Consider the following 23,559-nt stretch of genomic DNA (forward strand, 5'->3'; position numbering starts at 1 on the left):
TACACTTCTCGTCCCCATGGAAAGTTTGTCAATATCATCAAAGACTGCTCCTACACTGGTAATACTCTCTTCCAACCTCTTCTGTGAGGCAAAGATACAAAAACTTGAATGCATGAGCCAACAGGTTCAAGAACAGCTTTTTTTTTTGCTGAATGGACCTCTCTAATTTCAAATCTAATGTTGACTTTGTTTTTGTGAGCCTTCTGTGCAGCTATAATCCTGTAGCCTCACTCTGTCTAAATACCCTATGATTTTGTATGTCCTTGTACATTATGATCTGCCTGCACTGCTCACAAACAAAAATTTTCACTGTATGTAGGTATACATGTGACAACAATAAACCAAAACAAGTAACACAAAGGATAAAAACTAAAGCATTGGTGATATGGGTGGAGGGAAAAGCTGGTCAAGTAGTTCATTGGTTCCTGATCACAAGGGCAGCTGAAATATGCAGATCAGAATGCTGTTTCTCAGTGATCTTTCTGTAGATACTTCAACTGGTTTGCAAGAGGCATAAGGATGACCAGTTCATTTATAAAAGGTTTCTGAGTTATAAATTCAGAGTCACAGCTAACAGCAATTGCTAAAGGAAAGATACAAAAAATAAATAACTGCAGATGCTGGAAATCAGAAACAACAACAGAAATTGTTGAACAAATTCAGCAGGCTGGAGAGAAAGCAGAGTTAACGTTTTGGGTCTAATTACTAGCCCCAAATCAATAGCCATTTTGAAAGGTCTGGACAAATCAGCTGTAGCAAACTTGTTTATTTGTTAGGCTTGCTGTCAAAAAAACAACACTTAGGAGACATTTGGACAGGTATATGAACAGGAAAGTTATAGAAGGTGTGGGTCAAACACAGGCAAATGGGACAAGTTTAGTTTGGAAAACTTGGTTGCAATGGGCCAAAGGGTCAGGTTCTGTGTTGTATGACCCCAGGTTTGAAAACAGGCAGTGTCCTTTCAGATATTTATATCTTTCATCGGGGCCTGGGATTAAAAATGAACCCTTTGTGCAATCATGGCTCACCCAAGCTACAATTGAATTCAATTTCATGGTGAAAGCCACTGTCCTACGACAGTGCCTCCTTATGGTTTCTTGGTATACCAACAGAGCTTTAATCATGTCAAGGTTTTCCATATTGACAATACAAATGGTTAAAGTTCCTGCAGACTAAATGTGCCTTTCTGCAATGGGAGACTGATCTGCTTTTTTTCTCCTATTCTCCTTTTCTCTGGAACTTTTTTTCTGTTTCCTCCATCCTATCTCTCCCCAGATTGTGGGAATTACTAAATCCAGGTTAATTCTGAACTAGAGATTTGAGAGTCACTTCCTTGTCATTAACTTTGGTAGCCATGTCTCAAGTTAATTGAACCTTTTATTCCACCACTTTATTAAGGTTGTATGTGAGGCAGGTTTTGAATGCGAGTATTAGGATTATTTTCCTTTAATCCTTCATTGTGTGGTTAATTTTGTGTGGTCAACTCAGTCAAATGTGAATTGTTGAGTTCTTTTGAAGTTGAGGAAGGTCTGAAAGAATTGTTAAATCTCTGACAGTATGCTTCTGGCACTTAAGCACTGAAGATAGCACTTTTGCCTATTCATAGCTTGCACTGGAATGAACTTTTCTGTTTTTTTCTCTATAAGCTGACTTTGCATTAACAGAGTTAATACTGGCCACTTCCAGGTTAACACTTTTGAGGCTCACTTCAGCATAGTTTGGATAGGGGAGGCATCACAATACATTGGGAAATTGATGGTGGCCATTGAGTTTTGAATTACTTGTAGGGAATAAGTGGAGACATTCTATCTGGAAATACCATCATCTTTAGGTATTTGGACAACAAGTGAACAGATATTGTTTGTACAGAGTTTAATGTAAAATAGAATCATCCCATTCAGGAACCAACTTCAAACTCAAAGCACCATGCAATGGAGAATAAAACTTCTCCTAGCACATTTTTTTTCTTTACTCATTCCTAGGATGAGGGCATCATTTTCTATAGAGCATTTATTGCCCATCCCTAATTGCCCAGATGGCAGTTAAGAGTCAACCACATTGTTGTGTGTCTGTAGTACACCTAGACTAGACGAGGTAAGAATGGCAGTTTCCTTCCCTGAGGAATATTAGTAAACCAGATACGTTTTTCCAATAATTGACAATGGATTCATGGTCATCGTCAGACTCATAATTCCAGATTTTCTTTTTGTTTCTTGAATTCACATTCTACCATCTGCAGTGGTGGGATTTGAACCTGGGTCAAATGTATATCTATCTCTCAACCTGGAAGCCCAAGATAATGGTTCTGGGTCACAGAGTCATAGAATCCTTACAGTTTGGGAGCTGGCCATTCAGCCCTTGAGTCCACACTGACCCTACAAAGAGCATCCGACCCAGACTCACTGTCTACCCTATCGCTGCAACTCTGCATTTCTCATGGCCAATCCACCTAACACATCTTTGTGGGAGGAAAACAGAAAACCCAGAGGAATCCCACAAAGTCACGGAGAGATTGTGCAATCTCTGGCGCTTTAGGGCAGCAGTGTTCACCACTGAGCTGCCCTTTTATTTTAAAGGATAACATTATTTTTAAATGTCATCTATATCTAATCAGCTTTTTATTGTAGCTTTTTTTGTCACCACTAATTATGCAGAAAAGAAATTCACAATATTTTTCCATTCAGTATTTGACTGATCTATGTGAAGCATAATGGTCAATATCTTCTTGGTTTTCTTCTTTTCAACTAGCAGAATAGAATTCTTCTTAACCGTTAGTCTATTGTAACTGGATTACAATTGTTGTGTTAATTTACAGACTTTTATCATATGCGACTATGGTTATGTCTAATTTTGAACTGATAAGACAACCATTGAAGATCCCTGTGTTTTCTACAAAATTGAAGCAATCCTTTTACAGATAACTTAAAGCAATGTGGCCTTAAATTGGCAGAGAATATATGAAAATATGGCTAACATAATCAACCTGACCACATCCAAGGGGCTGTTGAATTTCTTTCAGACTTTGTCCGAATTCATGTGGGTAGATTTTTCAGAATGAATGCCAAATCGGTTGGGTTCCATTACCATCTCATGAGGCATGAATTCTATTCCCACTATGGTAACTGATGGAATTAAATTTAGTCTGTGAATCTGGAGTACAAAGCTAGTCTTGATGACTGTGACAAATATTGTTGTAAAAACTCATTTAGTTCACAAATATACTGTAGAATAGAAAATGTGCCATCTGCACCTCTTCTGACACATATAGAACTCCAGAAGCACAGAAAGGTGGTTGACTATTAACTCTGAAAAGGCTAGTAAATCAAGAAGTTTAAGGGTTTTTATTTCATTCATTCACACATGGGTTCTGGGCTTCGCTGTCTGATCAGCATTTATTGCCCATCTCTAGTTGCCCTAAAGAAAATAGGGATGAGCTTCTATCTTAAACCACAAGCAGGAGGCTAGAAGAACACAGCAAGCCAGGCAGCATTAGGAGGTGAAGAAATCAACGTTTTGGGTGTAACCTTACTTCATGGATGCTTGTCTACCTTGGATTCCAGTTTCTGCAGCTTTTTTGTCCCTATCTTAAACCACTGCATTCCATGTGTAGTAGATACACCGACAAGGCTCTTAAAGCATCATTGAGGATAGTGATCTTGTGAAGCCTCTTCCACCATTGAGTTGTTTAATTGTTCACTACCATTCACGACTGGATGTAGCAAGACTCCAGAGCTTCGATCTGATCCATCAGTTCCGGGATTGCTTAGCTCAGTGTCTCGTTTACTGCTTGCTGTTTAGCATGCAAGTAGTACTGCTTAGTAGCTTCACCAAATTTATAGCTATGCCTGGTGCTGCTCCTAGCTATCCCTCCTGCACTCTCCATTGAACCAAGATTGATCCCCTGGCTTGATGGTATTGGTTAAGTGGGTCATTTGCCAGGTCATGACATTGCAGATTGTGTTGGAGTACAATTCTGCTGCCATTGATTATTCATAGTACCTTATGAATGCCCAGACTTGAGTTGCTTGATCTGTTCAAGGTATGTCCTATTTAGTACAGTGATAGTGGCACACAATACGATGGATGTAAAGGGGGTCTTTGTCTCCACACGGACTGGTCTCTCTTCTGCCATGGACAGATTCTTCTGCAGCTGGCAGATTGGTAAGGATAAGGTTCCTCATCACCTCCCACAGACTCAGTCTAGCAGCTCTGTTTGTTAGGACATGATCAGCTCAATCAGTAGCGCTAATGTTGCTTTCACTGTGCCCTTGCTATCCTCCATTCTTCATCCGAGTGCTGTTCAACATGAAGGACTATAGATTAATCAGTCAAGGGAGGAGGGCACATAGTAATCAGCAAGAGAATTCTTTGCCCCATGTTTAACCTGAAGCCATGAGACTTCATATGATCAATGTTGAGAACACCCAGTGCAACTCCCCCCTGACTGTATACCACTTTGCCCACATGTGTGCTGGGTCTGGCCTGCTGGTGGAACAGGGCATATTCAGGGACAGTGATGGTGCCTGCAAGGTGTGATTCCATGAGTATGATGATGTCAGGTTGTTGCTTGACTCATGGATAGGCACTTGGCAGTTAATACAAAGAAGGGTGTGTCTGATCTTTGAATAGGATAAAAGACTGCTGCAACATCGAGGGCCGAAGGCCTGTAATGTGCTGTATGTTCTATGTTCTATCTGTGAGACAGCTCTCTCAATTTTGGCACGAGTCTCAAGTTGGTATTCAGGAGAAGTTTGAAGGGTCGACAATCCTGTTTTTGTTGTTGTCATTTCTAGTGTCTCGGACAATACTCGTTGGTCCATCTGGTTTTATTTCTTTATTGAGCCTTCATAGCAACTATTACAACTGAGTGGCTTGCTAGGCCATTTCAGAGGCCTGTTGAGAGTCAACCACATTGCTGTGGCACTGGAGTCACATATAGGCTAGACCACATTGAGAGAATAGAGATTTCATTTTATTGAATCATGTGGGTTTTTCCTGACAATCAACAATGGTTTCATGGTAACTGGTAGATTTTTAATTCCTTATATTATTTATTGAATGGAAATTGTCTGTCGTGGGATTCAAAACCATTCCCAGATCATTTGCTAAGTTTCTGGGTTGATAGTTGAATGATGGCACTACCAGGCCATAGTCTTTACCAATTAGAAATGGGAAACAAATGCTACTAAAGCACATGCTGAAGAGAAAAAAACATACATGCCACTTGTTCCCAAGTGTCTAACACTAATCATTAGCAATTGTGTGTCAAGTTTTTTGGGTTCCAGTATCAGAATAAAGTAGCAGCTAGACGAAATCAGAAGCCTAGGCAGAAGTGGGTACTGCAGATGCTGGAGATTAGAGTCAAGACTAGAGTGGTGCTGGAAAAGCACAACAGGTCAAACAGTATCTGAGGAGCAGGAAAATCGACATTTCAGATTTTCCTGCTCCTTGGATGCTGCCTGACCTGTTGTGGTTTTCTAGCACCACTCTAATCTTCACTTCAAATCAGAAGCCTGTCACCCAAAGAGCTGCAAATGCCTGAACCCATACACCCATGGACACCCAATCATCAAGGATACCCAGAGCTCAACAGATTGCAGGGTACTAAGAGAACCAAGAAATATGAAACAGTGGAAAGAGCAGCTATGCTGGAGACTAACCATGATTCAATTGAATAATGGTGGAGTGAACCCCAGGAAATTAGGTATTTTCAGCCCTAACTCATGCATGTCCCAGGCTGTGGAATGCACTCCTTGGATCTTTGCACCTTTCATTCTTTCATGAAGAAAAGAGAGATGAAGAAATTGGAGGCAGTTTAGAGTCTCCAAAGAATAAACAGCTTCTAACTGACCTCAGGATGGTGTTAAGGTGACAGAACAAGATTCATGAGAGCACAGAATAATATATTGTGAAGTCAACGCTTCAGGTATAACCCTTCTTCAGGACTGGGGGTGGGGGTAAGAGGAGTTGCAGATAAAGAGAGCGAGAGAGGGGTTTAGGGAGGGTGTTTTGGGAGGGGAGAGGGGTGGAGTGGTGAGGTAGTGATAGGGATACAGTCTAGTTGGCAGCTAGTAGCTGGAAGCAAGGATCAGTCGGTGGAATGGAAGGGATTAGGAGGGGGTGGAAAGGGAGTCGGTGGATGGGAAAGGAGGGTATTTGAAATTGAAGAACTCAGTGCCTACTTGCTGTTGTACTCTATGCCCTTATTAATAAAGGCAAGGATACTTAATGCTTTATTAACTACTCTGTCCACCTTTCCTACTGCCTTCAATGCCTGTGTATATAAACACCCAGGTCCCTCTGCTCCTGTACAAAGAACAAAGAACAAAGAAATTTAAAGCCCAGGAACAGGCCTGTCATGCCTCCCAGCCTGAGCCATTCCAAATCCATTGCATAAACCTGTTGCCCAATTCCTAAGCAACTGTATCCCTTGCTCCCTATCTACTCATGTATCTGTACAGACGCATCTTAAATGAATCAACCGTGCCTGCCTCTACTACTGCTGCTGGCAACACGTTCCGGGCACCTACCACCCTCTGTGTGAAGTACTTGCCCTGTGTATCCCCCTTAAAATTTTCACCTCTCACCTTGAAAGCATGACCTCTTGTTATTGAATCCTTCACCCTGGGAAAAAAACTTATCTCTATCTACCCTGTCTATACCTTCACGATTTTGTAGACCTCAATCAGATCCACCCCCAGTCTCCTTTTTGCCTAATGAATACAATCCTTACTTACTCAACCTCTCATCATAGCTAACACCATCCATACCAGGCAACATCCTCATAAACCTTCTCTGCACTCTCTCCAAAGCATCCACATCCTTTTGGTAATGTGGCGACCAGAACTTACACAGTATTCAAAATGCGATCTTATACAATCTTAACATGACCTGCCAGCTAAATTCCTAAAAACATGGCATTCCAACTGGAACTCTATCAACAAACACATTGACTTGGATCCCATTTACCACCCAATGAGACAAAAAAACAGGAAGTGACATCACCATAGGAAATGATATCACCACAGGAAATGGCATCACCAACCCAAGGAAATGCAAACATATAAATAGAAAGTGGGCTACACCACCAGTGCTTCATTTGGAGGTTCACTGAACATGAACTAATATGGTGATGAAACGTTTGAAAACGCACCTTCCAGCTCAGTGAGCAAACCTAAATCTTGAACCTCAACCTGAGCTACAAATCCTCTCATAACTCACTAATCTTCCCTGCCTCTCCAAATGCAGACAAACCCTATCTTTCAGAATCACCTCCGATGACTTACCGACAACTAATATCAAACTATCCAGTATATAATTGTCTGATTTAATAAAATTTTCACCTCTCACCTTGAAAGCGTGACCTCTCATTATTGAATCCTTTACCCTGGGGAAAAAGCTTATCTCTATCTACCCTGTCTATACCCTTCATGATTTTGTGGACCTCAAACAGGTTCCCCACTCCCCCCTCCCCAGTCTCCTTTTTTCCTAATGAATACAATCCTTACTTACTCAACCTCTTGTCATAGCTAACACCATCCATACCAGGCAACATCCTCATAAACCTTCTCTGCACTCTCTCCAAAGCATCCACATCCTTTTGGTAATATGGCGACCAGAACTTATACAGTATTCAAAATGCGGTCTTATACAATTTTAACATGACCTGCCAGCTGTTATACTCAATACCCCGTTTGATGAAGGCAAGCATACCATTAGCCTTCTTGACCACTCTATCCACCTGTGCAACAACCCTCAGGGGACAATGGACCCGAACTCCCAGACCTCTCTGCTCATCAACTTTTTTCAAGGGTCTTCTGTTTACTGTATAATTCGCTTTGGAATTAGACTTCCCAAAATGCATCGCCTCAAATTTTCCTGGATTGAAATCCATCTGCCACTTCTCTGCCCAATTCTCCAGTCTATCTATATCCTCCTGTATTCTTTGACAGTCCCCTATGCTTTCTGCTACTCCACTAATCTTCGTGTCATCTTCAAACTTGCTGATCATGCAGTGGGCGGCACGGTGGCACAGTGGTTAGCACTGCTGCCTCACAGCGCCGGAGACCCGGGTTCATTTCCCGCCTCAGGCGACTGACTGTGTGGAGTTTGCACGTTCTCCCCGTGTCTGCGTGGGTTTCCTCCGGGTTCTCCGGTTTCCTCCCACAGTCCAAAAATGTGCAGGTCAGGTGAATTGGCTGTGCTAAATTGCCCGTAGTGTTAGGTAAGGGGTAGATCTAGATGCAGATGTAGGGGTATGGGTGGGTTACGCTTCGGCGGGGCGGTGTGGACTTGTTGGGCCGAAGGGCCTGTTTCCACACTGTAAGTAATCTAATCTAAAAATACCAACAGTGCCCTCTTCCAGATCATTTATGCATATCAGAAAGAACAGTGGCCTCAACACTGACCCCTGTGGAACACCACTGGTCACCTTTCTTCATTTCAAGAAACTCCCTTCAACTATTACTCTCTGTCTCCTGTTGCTCAACCAATTTTTTTATCCACCTAGCTAGAACACCCTGCACACCATATGACTTCATTTTCTCCATTAGTTAACCATGGAAACCCTTATCAAACGCCTTACTAAAGTCCATGTTTACGACATTCACAGCCCTTCCTTCATCTGTCAACTTGGTCACTTCCTCAAAGAACTCTATTAAGTTGGTGAGTCATGATCTCCCCCGCACAAAACCATGTTGCCTATCACTGGTAAGCCCATTCATTTCCAAATATAAATAGATTTTATCCCTCAGTACCTTCTTCAGCAACTTTCCCACCACTGACGACAGGCTCAGTGGTCTGTAGTTACCCAGAATATCCCTACTGCCCTTCTTGTACAGGGGGACAACATGAGCAGTCATCTGGCACCTCACCTGCATGTAAGGATGCTACAAAGATATCTGTCTGGGCAAGCTATTTCCTCTCTCGCCTCTCTCAGCAACCTGGGATAGATCCCATCAAGTCCTGGGGATTTGTTCACCATTGTAAACTCTAGTCCACCATAATGACCCAACACATCTTCCCTACTTATGTCAATGTGATCCAGAGTAAACGTCTGTCTCTAATCTCAACATTCATCATGACCCTCTCCTCAGTGAACACTGTACTCTCTTTGAAGTTGTATACCCTATATTATAGTTCCTTTTCAATGTTCTTCCAATTGAAATGCATCATCTTACCACTTCTCTGCATTGAACCCCATCTGCATTCTATCCACCCACTCCTCCAACTTGTCAAAGTCCTCTTGTAAAATAGTATGCATGGTGCATAATTGGTCTATTTTGAAGATGTCCACTTCATGCATTATGCAAACAGGTCACAGCTAGTGAAGCCTGACCATGATTAGTGCGGAGTTATGCCACTGACGTGGAAAACTTGGGACTGGATTCATTAGGCAAAGGGAGCTGAGTTGACCAGGATTTGTCTCACGATGTGCAATGGATGTCTGGGTGTTTTATGACAGCTCCTTGGGCATTGAAGATTCCAGTGGATCCTGTCAATCTAATGTTGAATAACCTGCCATCAAACAAAGTTTCATTCAGTTTTTTTCTACATCTCTTTGGGAATCAAATATTAACAACAGGGTAGTTGCTGCACTGTCTGAGTGTAAATGTAGCAACGCACAGCAAGACATGAATAGTGATCTTATTTATGTACCTGAAAGGACTGAAGGAATGAATTGAAGTAGATAAAGACGATCTGTGATATGTCATCCTCGCCAGGATTGACAAAGAACAGCATGTAGGTGATCCCAAGCAATGGCAACAGAACCAACGTAGCCTTCACTGCTTTCCTGTGGGAGAAGACACCAATCAGAATAAGAATAACGAGACCTCTGTTAGTGTGCTAGAACAAAGACTTCTTAGGATCTCCATTTATTAAAACTTTCCTTTGTAGCCATGCTACCAGAATGAGAGATTTAATGACTGCTCAATCCGTACATGGTCACAGTAAGATGACAAGAGGAAAGGGGAGGGAACACACAAAATGATTCAAGGAACAAATGATAAGTATAAAAATATTTGTGATCAGATGACTGCTGTAGGCATGCAATCAGTACTGGAGAAGTTGCAATGATTTCCTTTATTTCCTTTTATTTATAATTTCTGGTTTTCCTGCAATGCAGATTGTCCAATTGGGAAATCTCAGATTCCTCAGTTGACCTGGCTATTAATTCAGGTACATACATTACCATAGACTAACAGGCCTCACAGTTTTCTCTCCTTATATCTCAATGTGGCTGCAAATATCACACAACTGCTGATTGACAACTCAGACACTGACCGACGTACACTGAGGGTTGGATTCAACGTAGGAACTGGCAAGTTGCCCATCAGTGGGAAAGACATTCTTGTCACCTACTTTAAGTGAGGTCATATAATGCGCCAGTTAGTCACTTTATAGCAACAGGATCAAGAACTCTGGTGGCAGCGATCCAACTGCTAAGACCCTCTGGTCAAAGACTGGCTGTGCTACTGAGAGGGCAGTAACTGCTGGTGTTATGACACACAGCCGAACACCTTGCATGGTGTCTTTAAGTGGGTGTTAATTATATTCTCAGGGGCCTCATTTCAAGGTGGCTTGGGAAAGCCTTCCATATGATATCCCACCACAGGTTTAATTGGGTTTGGAGTGGCTAAACAGCACGGTCCTTACCCACCTGTTTGACAAGAACAGCTGTATTAGGGGCAGTAGTCAGTCAATCAGTCTCTCAATTATACTCTGCCACTTATTCCACAAGATCATGGCTGATTTGGTTATGGTCTCACAATGTTACTCTCCTGACTTCCTCTCATAACCTTTGACTCTATTGATCAAAAATCCCTCTCATTCACCAGCCCAGCCTCCACTGCTCCACTGAGGAAGAGAATTACTCAGAAATATGGCCATCAGGAAGTAGAAACTTTCCCTTATCTCTGTCTGCAATGTGATACCCCTTACATCTCAGAGGCCACACAGTCAAGTCTCCTCAAGATCTTATATATTTCTATAATATCACCACTTATTCTTTTAACCTCCTTTTAACCTTTCTTCCTAAGCTAACTCCTTCATCCCAGGAATTAGTTGAGTGAACATTTTCTGAACTGCTTCTAATGCAATTATGTACCGACATTTAATTGCACTTACAGTAAATGCCAACCATCCCTTTGTTTTCCTAATCATTTCTTGTGCCTGCATAATAGCTCTTTCTGATGAATGTACCAAAAGAAACTTAGGTCCCTTTGTACCATAGAATTCCCCAATCTCTCATCATTTAAATCATACACTGCTGTTTTATTCTTCCTATCAGAGTGGGTAAGTTCATATTTTCTCACATTATATTCCATTTGCCAAATTGTTGCTCATTTTTTTGACGTAATTCCTTGTGTGCCACACCAATACCCCACCCTCCCCTTCTAATGACCATTAACACCTGCCCCAAGTGTAATAGAACCTGTGGTAGTTTTATTGGTCAGTACAGCCACCGACAGATTCACCCTGAGAGTAGAAAAGAGTCATCCTCATTGCAACAGACTGCTGATGATGATGACTTTCCTATGCATTCCTTATCGATTATATACCCTATATTTCCTTGGAGCAGCCTGGGAACTAGGATGTTTTGCAGGTTTATTTGCAGTCCCTTTTATTCATTGCAGAGCCAACAACCTGTCTCTGAATGTGGACAAGACAAAAGAGACGGTTGTTGACTTCAGGGGGACATGGAGTGACCACTCTCCGCTGGACATCGACAGCTCCCCCCATGGAGATCATGAAGACCAACAAATGTCTTGGCGTACACCTGGCAGAGATTCTCACTTGGTCTTTCAACACCAGTTCCACAGTCAAGAAATCCCAGCAGCATCTCTACTTTCTCCACAAGCTGAGGAAAGCCCACCTCACATTCCTTATCTTCACCACATTCTACAGGGGGTTCATTGAGTGAACCCGAGCTGCTGCATCATTGCATGGTTTGGGAATTGCACTGTCTCGGATCGTAAGACCTTACAAAGGATAGTGAGGACGCTGAGAAGATCATCGGGGTCTCTCTTCCTTCCATTAAAAATATTTAAACCATACACTGCATCCAAAAGGCTAAGAGCATTGTGGAAGACCCCACTCACCCCTCACTCAAAATCTTCCCCCTCCTGCCCTCTGACAGAAGATACTGGAACATTTGGTCTCTCACGGCCAGACTGTGCAACAGTTTCTTACCCAACCATCAGGCTCCTTAACACAGCATGATTGGATTCTGTCATATCGGAAATTCTTTGCACGGCTTTGTATTACTGCTACAAAATGTCTATCATTCATCATTCTTCTCTTACACTGTAACTTGCGTGTTTTGAATTTCTTATGCACTTTATGCCGTGTACGATTGTGTCGTTTGTGCTGTCCATGTAGCACCCTCAGTCCTGGAGGAACACCGTTCTTGTTTTTCCTGTATCAGTTGTTTATGGCAGAAATGGCAAGTAAAAAGCTTCTCTCTCTCTCTCTCTCTCTCTCTTTCTGTATAATAACTCTTCATGATGAACATACCAAAAACCTTAGATCCCTTTGCACCATAAATTCTGCAATCTCTCAACATTTAAATCATACACTGCTGTTTTATTCTTACTGTCAGAATGGGTAAGTTCTTATTTTCTTACATTATATTTCATTCACCAAATTCCAGTAAAATTCCTTTGGACTCTTCCCAGGGCTTTGACATCCTACCTTAAATGAGTTGCCTTGAATAGACCACAGTATTCCACATGGCGTCAAATTATTTGTATAGATGTAGCATCACTTCCTTGTTTTTATGCTCTCTGTCTCAATTTATAACCCATAAGCCTTCTTAATAACTATTTCAACTTTCCTGGCAACCTTTAGAGAATCATACATGAGAACCCTGAGGTACCTTGCTGTCCTCAAAGTTGTACCATTGAACCTGTACGATCTCTCCATATCTCTTCTATCAAAACACATTTGATAGTGAAATTAATCTAGGCAAAAGTGAGGACTGCAGATTACAGTCAAGAGTATGGTGTTGGAAATGCGCAGCAGGTCAGGCAGCATCCAAGGAGCAGGAGAATTGACATTTCGGGCAAAAGCCTGAAAAAGTCTGGATGAGGGGCTTTTGCCCAAAACATCAATTCTCCTGCTCCTTGGATGCTGCCTGACCTGCTGTGCTTTTGCAGCATCACACTCTCAAGTGAAATTAATCTGCCAGGGTTTGCTCATTTGGCCAACTTGACAATGTCCTCTGAAGTTGCTCAGCATCATCCCCACAATTCACTCTTCTCCCTAGCTTTGTATCATCTGCAAATTTAGTGATTTTGCCGTCAACACACACTTCCCTGGGGAACACCACTTTCAATTCATCGCTAATCTGAGAATTTCCCATCGATATCTACCATCTCTTTCTTATCTTTTAGTCAACTTCAAATCTGTGCTGCCAAGGACACATTAATCCCAAACATTTCTTATTTGCTAACCAATCTGTCATGTGGCTCCATATCAAATGCTTTCTGGAAGTCCAAATATACAACATCCACAGCAGTTCCTTCATCTACTCTGTGTCACCTCATCAAAGAACTCAGTCAAATTTTTCAGTCATGACCTTGCTTTGACAAAGCCACGTTGACTGTCTAGTACTATTTAATTTTCCTCTAAGTGTACATTTACCTTAACGTGTACTATAGCCTCCATCTTCTAGGGGAAAGTGAGGACTGCAGATGCTGGAGATCAGAGCTGTAAATGTGTTGCTGGAAAAGCGCAGCAGGTCAGGCAGCATCCAAGGAGCAGGAGAATCGACATTTCGGGCATGAGTCTTTCTTCAGGAATCAAGAAAGGCTCATGCCCGAAACGTTGATTCTCCTGCTCCTTGGATGCTGCCTGACCTGCTGCGCTTTTCCAGCAACACATTTTCAGCTATAGCCTCCATCTGATTGCCCACTATTGACATTAGGCTGACAGGCTTGCAGATTCCTGGGTTATCTGCTGCCCCATTTTCTTATTATTGTCACCATTTTCTAATTTGGTAAAGACAGAAGCAGAGTACTCATTTAATACTTCTGTCAGATCTTTGCTTTCATGAACAGTTTACCCTGCTTCTTCCATACGGGCCCTACTCTATTCTTTGCTGATCTTTTACTCATAATATGTTTGAAGAACACTTTATTGTTTGTTTTAGAGCATCCTGCCTTTCTTTCCTCATGCTTCTTCTTAGTCTTAATCTTTCTCCTGCATTTGAGATACTTATCCCAATTTCTATTGCTGTTAATATTCCAGTATGCATCTTCTTTTCCTTCCCTATTTTCTGACCAATATCCCAAGTTACTAAGGGTACTTCAGTGTTGGATACCACATATTTATTCCTCATGGTTATGTACCTAGCTTGCATCCTATTCATTTCTCTTTTGAAATTGCCCCATTTTCCATCCACTGTTTTATCTGTCAAAAAGTGTTTCCAATAAACCTGCTCTAGTTCGACTTTTACACTCCCTAAAATTTTCCCTTTTCCAGTCCGGGATCTTAATTATTGACTGATTCATATCCTTTTCCAACTTAATATCGAACCTTAATATATTATGATTGCTATTCTCAAATGCATCCCCATTCTCCTGTTCTCCACCTGGCCTGTTTCTTTTCCAAAGACCAGATTCAGTACGACTCCCTGCCTGGAAATGCATTAGTTCCAGAAGATTCTACTGCATATATTGCAGGAATTTCTTCCCTTCTGTGCCACACACTCTCCCTTCTCCTCAGTCTATCCTAGTGTAAGGTATAGGGTAAAAATTGTACAGAATAAGGGAACAGGTTTTGCTTCTGCAAAAGCTTGTATTATAAAATTAGACCATGCATGCAAATACTAAACAGTGAGAAGCGAAAACAGGTAGGATTTTCTATGACTAAAAAGGCAGAGCAATCGTGGAGCAGGATGTACCAAGCATACGAGAATAGGAGAAGCGAAAACAGGTAGAATTATCTATGACTAATAGGGCAGAGCAACCGTGTAGCGGGATGTATCAGTAACAGGAGAATCGTGTGCCAGTCGCAGGAGGGATGTGGCCAACGGATGGAATTTAGCTTGGCAGGATGATCATATGAAGACAGCAAAATATGCCAGGATAGTCACATATAAGGAATGAGATAAATAAGAGTAAGGGGCGATAGGCTTTGAGTAATGGGAGAAGTAAACAGAGGAGGAGAGAAGTTTGACAAAGGCGGAGTGAAGCTAGAGCTTGTGATAGGCTATGCGCTACAGCAAAAGTAACCAATGGGGTGAAAAGGGAGGACCGAGAGATGCAGCTGAACTGCATAAATCAGAATGTAACCCTCAGATCGAAGTGCTTACTCGTTTGGCACCCGTTCTTGCCAGTACATCTCAATAAAATTTGTTTCTTCAGAATTTGACTCGGACTGAAATTTAATATGTGAGTTTTGTTTCTCACACTAGGGTAAATGAAATCACTATCACCTGCAGATTTCTATAATCTGCTGTCAAATGCTGCCTTGGACTTCCTTCCCACTATTTAGAAGTCGATGATAAATACAGAAGGTCTCTGGTCCCTTCCTGTTTCTCACCTCTGATCATATAGATTTGAATTCAAGCATTTCATCTTGTTCAAGGACAATGATACTGCCTTTGACTAAAACTGCTCCTCCTCCTCCCTTTTTATCCACCCTGTTTCTACAAATAGCCCTATTACCTGAGATGTTAAGTATCTAGTTCTAATCTGGCTTGAGCCATGTTAGCTTTAAAATAAGGGGTGGTAGATATAGGACAGATATCAGAGGTAGTTTCTTTACTCAGAGAGTAGTAAGGGTATGAAATGCTTTGCCTGCAACGGTAGTAGATTCGGCAACTTTAAGTACATTTAAGTCGGAATTGGACAAGCATAGTGTAGGTTAGATGGGCTTCAGGTTGGTATGACAGGTCAGCCCAACATTGAGGGCCGAAGGGCATGTACTGCACTGTAATGTTCTATGTTCTGTCTCTTTTCCCAAGTAGTCTCAAGCATCAGGGTTTTCCCTCAAGTCATCCACCCCCGAAGTCAGTCATGTTTCTCACTAAATAGGCATTTAAAATTTACCACCTGTTAGTTCCAAAGAATTGTACATTTCCTGGACCTGCTGTCTTCTTTCCTTTTGTCAAATGGCCTCACCTGCTATCTCTGCGCTCCTCCTTGCGAGCTGATCACCACGTAGAATGACTATTACCTGGTACGACTGTTCTAGAAACCTCTCTCCTTCTTGTATGGTGTGCAATGGAGACAGTCACTTCTCCGAATCAGTCACAAGGACTGTCACCACATTTACGCAGACATGACTGTGGATCCAAAATTTCCCATGTTTTGCACTCCATATGCATCACAAGCTTTCCCAGCACCCCAGCCATCTTTACTGCTCAAGATGATGTCCACTGCTGAGGCTCTACTGTTTCGAAGTTTGCTAACAAATTTGCTAACAGCTTCTCTCTCTCTTTTTTGATTCAAGGAAGGGAGGGAGTTGGGAAAACACTATAGTAACATAATGTTTGAGGGTTCACTGTTCTTTGACACAGCATCCTGTGTGATCCCCTTCTCAGTCATGGTGAGGGAGCTGACATCTCCTAGAATACTCCCTGCTCCTTTCTCACTCCCACCCTCTGTTATCATTGCCAATGTTCAATGTGTTTCAATTTTAAAAATAATTAGCAGCACAGCCTTTTCTTCGACAAAAGTAACTGTTTAGCTTATACAAAATTGCTAACAGCACAGCTTTTATGTCACCTTCTTGTGGCACAGTGGTAGTATCCTTATCCCTGGACTCGGGGGGTCTGGGTTCAAGTTCCACCTGCTCCAGAGGTGTATAATAACATGTCAGAACAGGTGGATTTAAAAGAAAGGCGAAATAAGTTTATAAAAAAAGTATTGGGTGATGGCCTAGTGTTATTATTGCACGGTTGTTAATTCAGAGACCTTGGTAATATCCAGGGGAGCCAGGTTTGAATCCTACCATGGCAGGTGGTGGAATTTGAATTCAATAAAAATCTGGAGTTAAGAGGCGAATTATGACCATAAATCCATTGTCAATGTTGAAAAAATCCATCTGGTTCACTAATGCCCTTCAGGAAATGAAACTGCCATCCTTACCTGGTCTGGACTACATGTGACTCCAGACCCATGGTAATGTGGTTGACTCTTAACTGTACCTTGGGTCGGGCAATAAATGCTAGCCTAGCCAGCGATGCCCTCAGCCCTTGAATGAATAAAAAACAGTAAGAGGTAAATTTATTATCCAATCGATGGGAGTTAGATACATAAAGTGATAAACTTGTATGCTAAAAGAAAAGACACAAAGATTTAAAGTAAGGACAAAATGTTACATATAAAAATGCAAATGAGTTTAGTCAATTGAGTCTATTGCTGCAGGTCGGACTTATTTGAAGATTATTTTTCTTGAAATTAAGGGATTGAAAAGAAAATCAGATTCAGCAGGTGCAACAACTTCCACAGTTGAATAGTTGGAGGCTGTTTCCAGACATGGACTGAGCCAAACAGGTCCTGAGAGTGTGTGCAGGTTCTCTGTTTCACTTTGAATACACTGTTGGCTGTGGTTGTTGGTGACTTAGATCAGTAGAGCAGCCTTCCTTGGGCTGAATATAGCATACATCATTGGAAGTGTTCTATAAGTTGGTTAGCTAGTCAATCTCATTCCCACCCAGAACCCAACTCACCACTGTAATACGAAAGGCTCTGGTTTCAACATGCCTAAAGCTTAACTGACTGCAACGTTTGGTCATAAAACGGATGGCATGGGCAGGTAGACAGGAATAGGATTCATATTTTTCCAAAAGGGTGGGCGTTTTGCTGTAAACATACATCTTGAGCTCCCACTTCTGGCTGAAAGTGTTCAATCTCCCTGGAATTGTACTTGAGCTTGTGGGAAGTAGGATAACATTTTCTAATTTGCAAGGTTAGTTCCAAGCAAGAGGTCACACCTGGATGGGCAAACTTGAAATTGCACCCACCAACAAGCTCATTCATTTGTTGAATTTTTATTAATGCTTCTTCAATACGTCTTCCAGTTAGGTCTTTGAATATAACTCTGGAATTTGTCCTGCATCGGCACGGAAAGTCCTTAATCAACATCCACAACTCTTGGTAGTCTAGAACCCAGCTCCTTCCCTTTCTTCTCTTCCTAAACTTATATTTTTAGCTCCATTTCTTGAGCTAGTCTTGCTTATTCCTCCTTTTCTGTCTGAACTTGAAACTTGAGTTCCTTTCTTGCCCTGAAACACTAATTCCTTTTCTCTTTCTCAGGCTTGTCTTCCTTCTCTTTCTCTCTGAACCTTAAATTTCAGTTCAACTTACATAAGTGAAAAGTAATAAAGTTATTTGCCAAAATCCAGACACAAATATTTAAAGGATGAAAGTTGCATATAAAAATTAGATCAATCACTATTATCGTTGGAGGCCTGCTTTGCTGAAGGATTCCATTTCTGAAATAAAAGAGTTGAAAACTTAAAGTCAGGTTCAGCAGCTGTGATGGATTAGCAATCCATCTACCATATAGTATATACCTCTGTAGACATGAATGTTTATTTTGTGAAGTAACCTTTGATGTGGCACTTTCTTAAATGTCTTTTTGGAAATCTAAGTGAGCTACATCTACGGGTTCTCCTTTATCCATTTTGCTCAAGAATTCATTCACCTAACTAAATGCCCCCTACTACTAAACTAACCATGAGAGGAGACATTAAATTCCACTCTCAGGTTCACAATGATACTGTCACCATGACATGATTACTGACAATGATGCAGACTCACACACATATGACTTATTAATGACTTAATGACTTAGAGGAGGGAGTCGAAGGGTGGGTCAGTAAATTTGCAGATGATACAAAGATAGGTGGAGTTGTGGACAGTGAGGAGGGCTGTTGTCGGCTGCAGAGGGACTTAGATATGATGCAGAGCTGGGCTGAGGAGTGGCAGATGGAGTTCAACCCTGCCAAGTGTGAGGTTGTCCATTTTGGAAGAACAAATAAGAATGCGGAATACAGGGTTAATGGTAGGGTTCTTGGTCAGGTGGAGGAACAGAGGGATCTTGGGGTCTATGTACATAGATCTTTGAAGGTTGCCACTCAGGTGGATAGAGTTTGTAAGAAGGCCTATGGAGTATTATCGTTCATTAGCAGAGGGATTGAATTCAAGAGTCGTGAGGTGATGTTGCAGCTGTACAGGACTTTGGTTAGGCCACATTTGGAGTACTGTGTGCAGTTCTGGTCGCCTCACTTTAGGAAAGATGTGGAAGCTTTGGAGAGGGTGCAGAGAAGATTTACCAGGATGTTGCCTGGAATGGAGAGTAGGTCGTACGAGGATAGGTTGAGAGTTCTCGGCCTTTTCTCGTTGGAACGGCGAAGGATGAGGGGTGACTTGATCGAGGTTTATAAGATGATCAGAGGAATAGATAGAGTAGACAGTCAGAAACTTTTTCCCCGGGTACAACAGAGTGTTACAAGGGGACATAAATTTAAGGTGAAGGGTGGAAGGTATAGGGGAGATGTCAGGGGTGGGTCTTTACCCAGAGAGTGGTGGGGGCATGGAATGCGCTGCCCGAGGGAGTGGTAGAGTCAGATTCATTGGCGACCTTTAAGCGGCATTTGGATAGGTACATGGATGGGTGCTTAATCTAGGATAGAAGTTCGGCACAACATCGTGGGCCGAAGGGCCTGTTCTGTGCTGTATTGTTCTATGTTCTATGTTCTATGTTCATGGACTGACAAATGTGGACACAAAAATGTCTGACACTACTGTGCTCACTATTGTTGAGCCGATGGAATATTTTTTCCTATTTTATATTTCCCTGAACACAATAAACCTTCCATTTGTTTTTGATGCCATGAGTGATTTATTTAACTGTATAGCCCCTTATAAATACATATTAGTTAGACTGACTTTTGTACAGTTGAGCAGCAACTTTCGGAGTTAACAGGAACATTGCCCAGAATTCCATTCTCTGGTTTTCCATGACACCATTGCTTTTTTTGCCATTTACCTGTACTGCATGGTTTCGGAGGTAGTGGATGCACGTAGTTTTGTCATCAAGATCCTCACAATGTTAAAAAGAAAGATGAAGTTAATCTGAGAATGAAAAAGAATTAAAGACCCCTTAAGAAGAAACAATAGAAAAGGATACTTTTTGAAGGAAGTCACAAAATGCATTCATGTCACACAATCAGGGGAGCCTATCAATAGGCACTGTGCCTTCTAACTCCACAAAATACATTTTATAGAAAATACTGCTCTTCTGTTGTTAATTGGAAGATTTGAGAGAAAATTACAGTCAACTCTTCAACCCTAAGATGTAACACCCAGTCAGATTCTCAATGACAACTCCTGCCAAATGCAGAAACCCTTCTGTGGGAACATGCTCTGAGAAATATCAAACATCTGACAAGATAGACAGAATCTGTGAACATCATCCTTTATCACTGAGGTGGGGGGGGGGTCTTTTCTACTTCCACTCCTCCACTGGCCACAGCAACTTTTAAATGCATCCAGGTAGTGATATAGCCAATTATATAGATTGCATTAGGTTCAGTATAAATAACAATCCATTAGTCATCAACAAATAATTAATTTATCATCACTAACAAATTTACTTAAACAAAGATGCAAAGATTATTGAAAAACAGTTTAGATTATGCAAGTTTATGTATCTACCCTTTTAAAATAGAATGAACGCAAGCATACATATGTCTAATGGCACACCAAAAAAAAACAGCAGAGTTTCTCTTTAAAGTACTTTGGCCAATTAATTGTTAAACTCATTAAAAAAGGATAAGTCATGGATTGTGTCAATTCTGATGTGTTCTGGTTCTGAAGATATTTTGCACCCCAGCTAGTCACACTGCTGTCTTTTTCTAGAACTGCTGTAGATAGCTGAATTCCCTCTACTTCAAGGGTAGATTCCAATAAACCCTCTCCAGGAATCCTCCACGAGGAATGAAAATGGCTTCTGTGGGTTCTCAGCTCTCAGGAGTATAGTTGCAAAGAAGGAGAGAATGGGAAATGGGCTGTTGCTATTCAGACAGGTCAGATATAAAATGTGATATCCTCATCCCACTCACAAAGTGGATCATGTGGCCTCTGTCTGAAAGTTCTCCATACTGTATGGTTCCAGCTGAGCACGCTGATCACTGAAATTGCAATATTGCTGCTGTTGTATTCAGTGTCTTTTTCTTAGCAAAGTGCTATTTGTTTAGAAGTTTGAAATATATATATAAATGAAACTTTATCTTCGCTGAGCATTTATTTAGAAACAATAAAATTAATTCTACTTTTGGGAAACATTTTCTTCAAAATATGGTGCTTGGTGAAAGATAATAACTTCAGTTCAACATTCAAATAATGCTCAATCTAGAAGATTTATGTGAGCCCACCAGATTATGAGATTATCTTATGTTGTGAGTCTCTGCATGAGGTTAAATTTTCAGAAATGGAATGCATAACAAGATTACCTCAAATGACTAGCTATTGACAATATTTGTGCTTTTTAATAGGATGGTTTCAGCTGGAGAAAATGTGTTGTCAGCAAAGTTTTCTTCATTCAATTAGATTACAAATGATGAAGACATTTTTGGACAATGAGAAGCCACCAGCAATAATGACAAGTTCTGTGGATTCTAATCATATCAGGTCCCTCCCTTCTTGAGCCAATCACCTGAGTGAATGAGACTGTAGCAGGAGTGATTAAACTATCCTGGACTCAGATCACAAATTCAAATTCCAGGCACTAGCACACTGAGAAATCTATAATTCACAAATAGTGCAGGAGTAAAATCTATTGAGTTTCTGTCACTGGGTTTAGTCTATGACACTGTGTATAACTTAAATAATGCACATTCTGAAACCTACACAAAGTATCGAATTATTAAATAAATCTTTCACATCAAGGAATGTGAGTTATGTCACAAACATATTAAATAGCCTTGAGCAAGGGAGTGAGGGCTGAATATTTATGAAATCACCACCATGATTCATTTTCAACAACAATTTCTGTTTATATGGCACATGTAATACAGTAGGCAGCCTCAAGATACTTCAATGGAGAATTTATAAAACAAGATTTGACGCTGAATGACATCAAGAAATATTAAGACTGAAAACCAAAAATGTGGCTAAAGTGACAGTTTTTAAATGGCAAATCTTGAAGGAGATCTGGCAGGTGGAGAGACTCAGTGAAGAAATTATAGATTTTACTGTCTCAAGCAGCGATAAAAAACCAGCCACCAATGATGTAGTAACTCAAAATGAGAATTGTTCAGAAGCAAAATTTGTAAGAAGGCTGTTTTCTTGGAAGGATTGTGGTGCTTGAGGCAATTACAGAGATGGAGGAAGCAAAGTCACGAGGAATTTTAAAATGGATAACAATTTTAAAACTTAGGCATAGTTTAATCTAGAGACAACATAGTACAGTCAAATCCACAGGTACAAAAGCTCAAATTAAGGTTTCTGCTGTAGATGAGGTGAGACTCAAACAAGATTGATTAGTCATGGAGGTGAAAATAGGCAGTCTTAGTGAAGGCTATAAATAACTAGGCAAAAAGCTCAGCTTGGGATCAAGTGCACTCTCTTGATGGTGAATACTTTGATTTACTGGCAACTGTTGATCAGCGAGAAAGACAGTGTATGACACTAAAGAGCAGATTTGAGGTAGAGACTCAATTAAATGGTTTCAGTTGTTCCAATATTTATCTGGAGCAAATTTCCGCTCATCCAGTATAGTTAGTTCTGTATAACACATGTTTCTTTCATGTGAATTAGCTTAACATAATTGAGGAATTTAGACCATTATTTGCAGAATGCAAACTTTACTGGCTATAATGTGATTCAGGCCCCGTTAGTTTAAATGGTGTGGCTATTACACGATTTTCTCATAATGCAAGATCGCACAAGAACAAAACAATCGCATTATATCAGAACCGACTGTACTGGATATCGGAGAAGCAGTCTGATGATTTAAGGGCAAGAAAGGGTTGAGAAAGATAGAGGTGTGGTAGACCTGGCTGTCCTCAATAATATTTGGAAATTGTCATTATGGTTTTAGCTGATGCAATTGAGGGAGAGGACGTCGAGAACAAGCAGCATGGAGGATCTTAAGATAGAACATCTAGAAGCTCTAGCTGAAAACGTTTGTGAGTGGGAAGAGAAGCATTGTAGGTGATCCTCTGGCTACAACCAGATAGATAAGCATGTAACCAGTAAATGCAGTACTAATCAGCTGAACAGCAGTGGAAAAGCATTGAAGGAGGATGGTGTAGAGTAAAGAGAATTTTACTTCGACTGTAAGTGTAGCTGTTGAGCATGTGCAAAAAGAGCTAAACATTGTGAATTAGATCACATGGAACTGGGACCTGGATCCAGAGGGTTCTGGGTAGCATGTTCTCTAATAATTCTCTGTGTACAGTTAGGTTCAATATAATCATTTGCTGTTTATTCATGATAATTCAGATCTTGCACTACTGTATGGTGGCAATGGTTACTAGACCCATTGAACCAGAGCAAGCTGTCAAAAAGCCTGAAGTGAAACCCAGTGACGGTACATTGA

The 23,559-nt window shown here is 41.1% G+C and overlaps 1 protein-coding gene across 5 annotated transcripts in view; it reads right to left on the reverse strand.

Moving 5' to 3' along the window:
* Window positions 1-23,559, reverse strand: part of LOC140465922 (corticotropin-releasing factor receptor 1-like) — a 345,472-nt gene that overhangs the window by 37,873 nt on the left and 284,040 nt on the right. For 3 of the 5 annotated variants that reach the window (XM_072561876.1, XM_072561875.1, XM_072561877.1), the window contains 2 exons: window positions 20,005-20,090; window positions 9,658-9,793 (listed from right to left, as the gene is read on the reverse strand). In XM_072561876.1, the coding sequence (XP_072417977.1) occupies window positions 9,658-9,793; window positions 20,005-20,090 (222 nt within the window). The remainder of the gene's footprint in view (window positions 1-9,657; window positions 9,794-20,004; window positions 20,091-23,559) is intronic. The other 2 variants (XM_072561879.1, XM_072561878.1) reach the window with 1 other exon arrangement.

Source organism: Chiloscyllium punctatum, chromosome 42, assembly GCF_047496795.1.
Source record: "Chiloscyllium punctatum isolate Juve2018m chromosome 42, sChiPun1.3, whole genome shotgun sequence".
Classification (NCBI taxonomy): domain Eukaryota; kingdom Metazoa; phylum Chordata; class Chondrichthyes; order Orectolobiformes; family Hemiscylliidae; genus Chiloscyllium; species Chiloscyllium punctatum.